The sequence below is a fragment of the Lactuca sativa genome, chromosome 5, assembly GCF_002870075.4.
Source record: "Lactuca sativa cultivar Salinas chromosome 5, Lsat_Salinas_v11, whole genome shotgun sequence".
NCBI lineage: Eukaryota > Viridiplantae > Streptophyta > Magnoliopsida > Asterales > Asteraceae > Lactuca > Lactuca sativa.
The window spans coordinates 41,174,793-41,177,986 of NC_056627.2; the positions used below are offsets into that span (position 1 = coordinate 41,174,793).

The 3,194-nt window shown below is 37.7% G+C and overlaps 1 protein-coding gene across 1 annotated transcript; it reads left to right on the forward strand.

The window, feature by feature from the left end:
• The first annotated feature begins 900 nt into the window (after positions 1-900).
• Positions 901-2,702, forward strand: LOC111879918 (transcription factor MYB1R1). Its single transcript, XM_023876346.2, has 4 exons — positions 901-1,061; positions 1,156-1,507; positions 1,812-2,020; positions 2,108-2,702. The coding sequence occupies exons 2-4, from the start codon at positions 1,168-1,170 to the stop codon at positions 2,441-2,443; spliced, it is 885 nt and encodes a 294-aa protein (XP_023732114.1). The 5' UTR covers positions 901-1,061; positions 1,156-1,167; the 3' UTR covers positions 2,444-2,702.
• The last annotated feature ends 492 nt before the right edge of the window (positions 2,703-3,194 follow it).

The window sequence follows — 3,194 nt, forward strand, 5'->3', positions numbered from 1 at the left end:
TCATGCTTGTAGGCTCCCTCATTTATGGAACAAGGAGCCCATCATCATAAGTCAATAACCATTTTTGCTTGGAAAAGTTTTTAGAGTTCAAAAAGCATTTCCAAACACCTCATATACTATAAAAAAATACAAGAACATCCAGTATAACAACTTATTGGAGATTTTTTCGATCAAACAATTATTAGTACAGCTTTTTTCACCACATGATTTTTCTAATTTTCTTGAATATTTACCGACTCTCTACGTATAAAGATTTGTTATAAGTTTAACACCTTGTTCTCGAGTTTATTTAAGGACCGGAATTGAAAGGTTTGGAAGTAAATCACAAGGGAAATGTGTCCTTCTGTTTTTTTAAAAGATGGAAAATGATGAAATGAAAATGAAGTGAAAAAAAAAATGTGCCTTTTTCGTTCTTCATTTTTGGATGGGTTAGGAGTGGAAGTCCAAAAAATACCGAAATACTTATATTCCATTTCATTTCACTCTAACTCAAAAACCGTTTAATCATTTGGGTTTTCATTCCATTCTCCTTTCTTTCGTTCCACCTTTTTCCATTTATTAAAAAAACTCGAGAACAAAGCATAACTGTGTAAATGTCTAATAACAGGATTCAGATATAAGTTTTGTAAAAACACTTAAAGGTTAAAAGTTGTTTGTTGAGTAAATACCAGAGACGTATAAACCTAACGAAAGAGATTGTGTGTTGTGGATGCTGTAATGTAAATGTAGCCTCAACATGGAAATTGGTAATTTAAAAAGTTAAAAGGAAGCCGATAATTTTGATTTACTAGAAAGGAATTATTGGAAGGTTAATAAGCCGTACATTGTCTGCCACGTCTATCGGTTACAAACTCCAACACAATACCACATGGATCTCACCTGTCAATTTTCGTTTTATATATACCACCAGTCCTATACACACACACCCCCCTAGGCCCCTAGCCCCCTATCTCTATTCTACAACAACACTTGTACGCCCATCACTGATCCTCACGTCTAGACAACAGCATATCCTCCACAGAAACACGACGGAGCTTAACCACTTACAACGGAATTAGTAGGTAAACAATTTTCAATCCATTGATTTGAAAGTTACTGCGTTTCGATTATGCGAATCAATCGATTGATCGGTTTATCTGTTGATGAATTTTGTAGCGAGGAAAAATCATGTCGCAATTGCAATCGCAATCACACTGCTGCACGCAGTGTGGTTCCAATGGCCATGACTCTCGTTCTTGTTTAACGGCCGCAGATGATTCATCTTCCGACGTCTCTGGCATCGGCGCCGGGGAGATCATGTTGTTTGGCGTGAGAGTGAAGGTTGATCCGATGAGGAAAAGTGTGAGTATGAATAATCTCTCGCAATATGAACACCCTGCCACTCGAGAATCGTCTAATAATAACATCGATGTCTCCGCCGCCGTCGCTGTTGCTGCTGACACCGGCTACGCCTCCGCCGACGATGCCGTTCGCAACCAGTCTAACGGTAGCAGGGAGCGGAAACGAGGTTAGATCTCACGTTATCCGTAACATCTCTATCTCTTATCCTGTTTATCCAAAAAGATCAGTTTTGTCCATGTACTCGTATTTCGTCGCGGCGTTGATATTTTTCCTCGTTTTTTTAAATCAAAATCGATTGCTGCGTTTTTGTCAATTCAACATGATTACGATTGGAACAGAGGATGAAAGAAGAATACGATCGTTCCTGTTTTTAGCTACTTTTATTGTTTGCCAATTCCTTTGCAATCAGATTTTCACTGACGAATTTATTATGTCAAACCATTAATTATTTCGATACTGTTTTTCTATAGGAGTTCCATGGACCGAGGATGAACACAAGCTGTTCCTCCTAGGGCTACAGAAAGTCGGCAAAGGAGACTGGAGAGGAATCTCAAGGAATTTCGTCAAGACTCGTACCCCTACACAAGTTGCCAGCCATGCTCAGAAATACTTCCTTCGCCGGAGCAACCTCAATCGCCGCCGCCGTAGATCTAGCCTATTTGACATCACTACAGATTCGGTGAGTTTCAACAAACCTAAATCAATACTCATCACAAACCATTCCCTAAATCAAACAGCAAGTAACACTTTCCTGCGTGATCATTAGGTTGCTGTTATGCAAACAGAAGAACAACAAGTTCATGACGTCGAGAAAACTCAAGCGGTTGTGCAACCATCCATACCATCTTCAATGACTGTATCTCCAGTACACTTTGAGAATCAAGTCAACAACGGATCAATGCTACTCATTCGCTCAATCCCTGTCTTCCCAACTCCGAATCCATCAACAATGGTGGATCTTAATCTAAATCAGAAATACGAAACCAGTCCATTACCAGTATCTTTAAATCTTTCCCTATCATTCGATCATAACCATAATCAGTCATCTTATCAAGTGATCTCAGGGTTCAACACGGGAGATGGCATGATCAGTGTTGCTTGAACAATGAACATCATCTCATCTGAAAGAAAAAAAAAATAATAATAATAATAATAATAATAGAGAGTGTCAATCACGTAATTAGTTATTGACTTATATAATTAATTAATCTCTGTTTTAATTTTATCATGTTGTTGTATTGTCACGTCTCTCATCTCTCATATATATATACATATGTGTTTTGTAATTGGAAAGAAAATGAACGAAATACACCACTAGTTCCATTTTGTTTGTTGTGGAAATTAGTGGGGTTTGATTTGAATGATGTGAGTGGGATTTGATCTAATGGATGGTTTGTAGGGCATGGGGCCAAAATGCCAAATATCTACAATTCGAGATCACATCACATGTGGTGAGTCAATTGATGATAAATGGTAGCAATAATAATAAGAAGAAGAATAATATTATGGTGTTTTATTTATGTTAAGGGATAATAGGAGTATTAAATTAGATGTGATATTTTTTTGGGGATTGTGCACATGTGATGATTCCTGATTGTGTGGTTGTAAGAAAAGATGGTGGGGTGGGGTGGGGAAGGGGAAGGGGATAATGTTATCCAGTGTATGTAGTGTTTGATATTAATTGATAACTTTTGGCAATTAAAATGGGGGTGGTTGGTGGTGTGCCACCCATGATGTGTGACCATTCTTTGCCTTAAAAGATAAAGTTAGGTCAAGAATCTCTTTGCCTTGATAAAATTAAAGACACATAAGTTTGTTTGGTTCATCTGCTTCCTTATTTTTGGGAAAATAAA

Bases quoted from the DNA above. Each gene is read 5' to 3' on its own strand.
- LOC111879918 (XM_023876346.2), top strand. From the start codon at position 1,168: ATGTCGCAATTGCAATCGCAATCACACTGCTGCACGCAGTGTGGTTCC. The intron at 1,508-1,811 runs GTTAGATCTCAC...GTTTTTCTATAG, and splicing joins TAGCAGGGAGCGGAAACGAG to GAGTTCCATGGACCGAGGAT. The intron at 2,021-2,107 runs GTGAGTTTCAAC...CGTGATCATTAG, and splicing joins TTGACATCACTACAGATTCG to GTTGCTGTTATGCAAACAGA.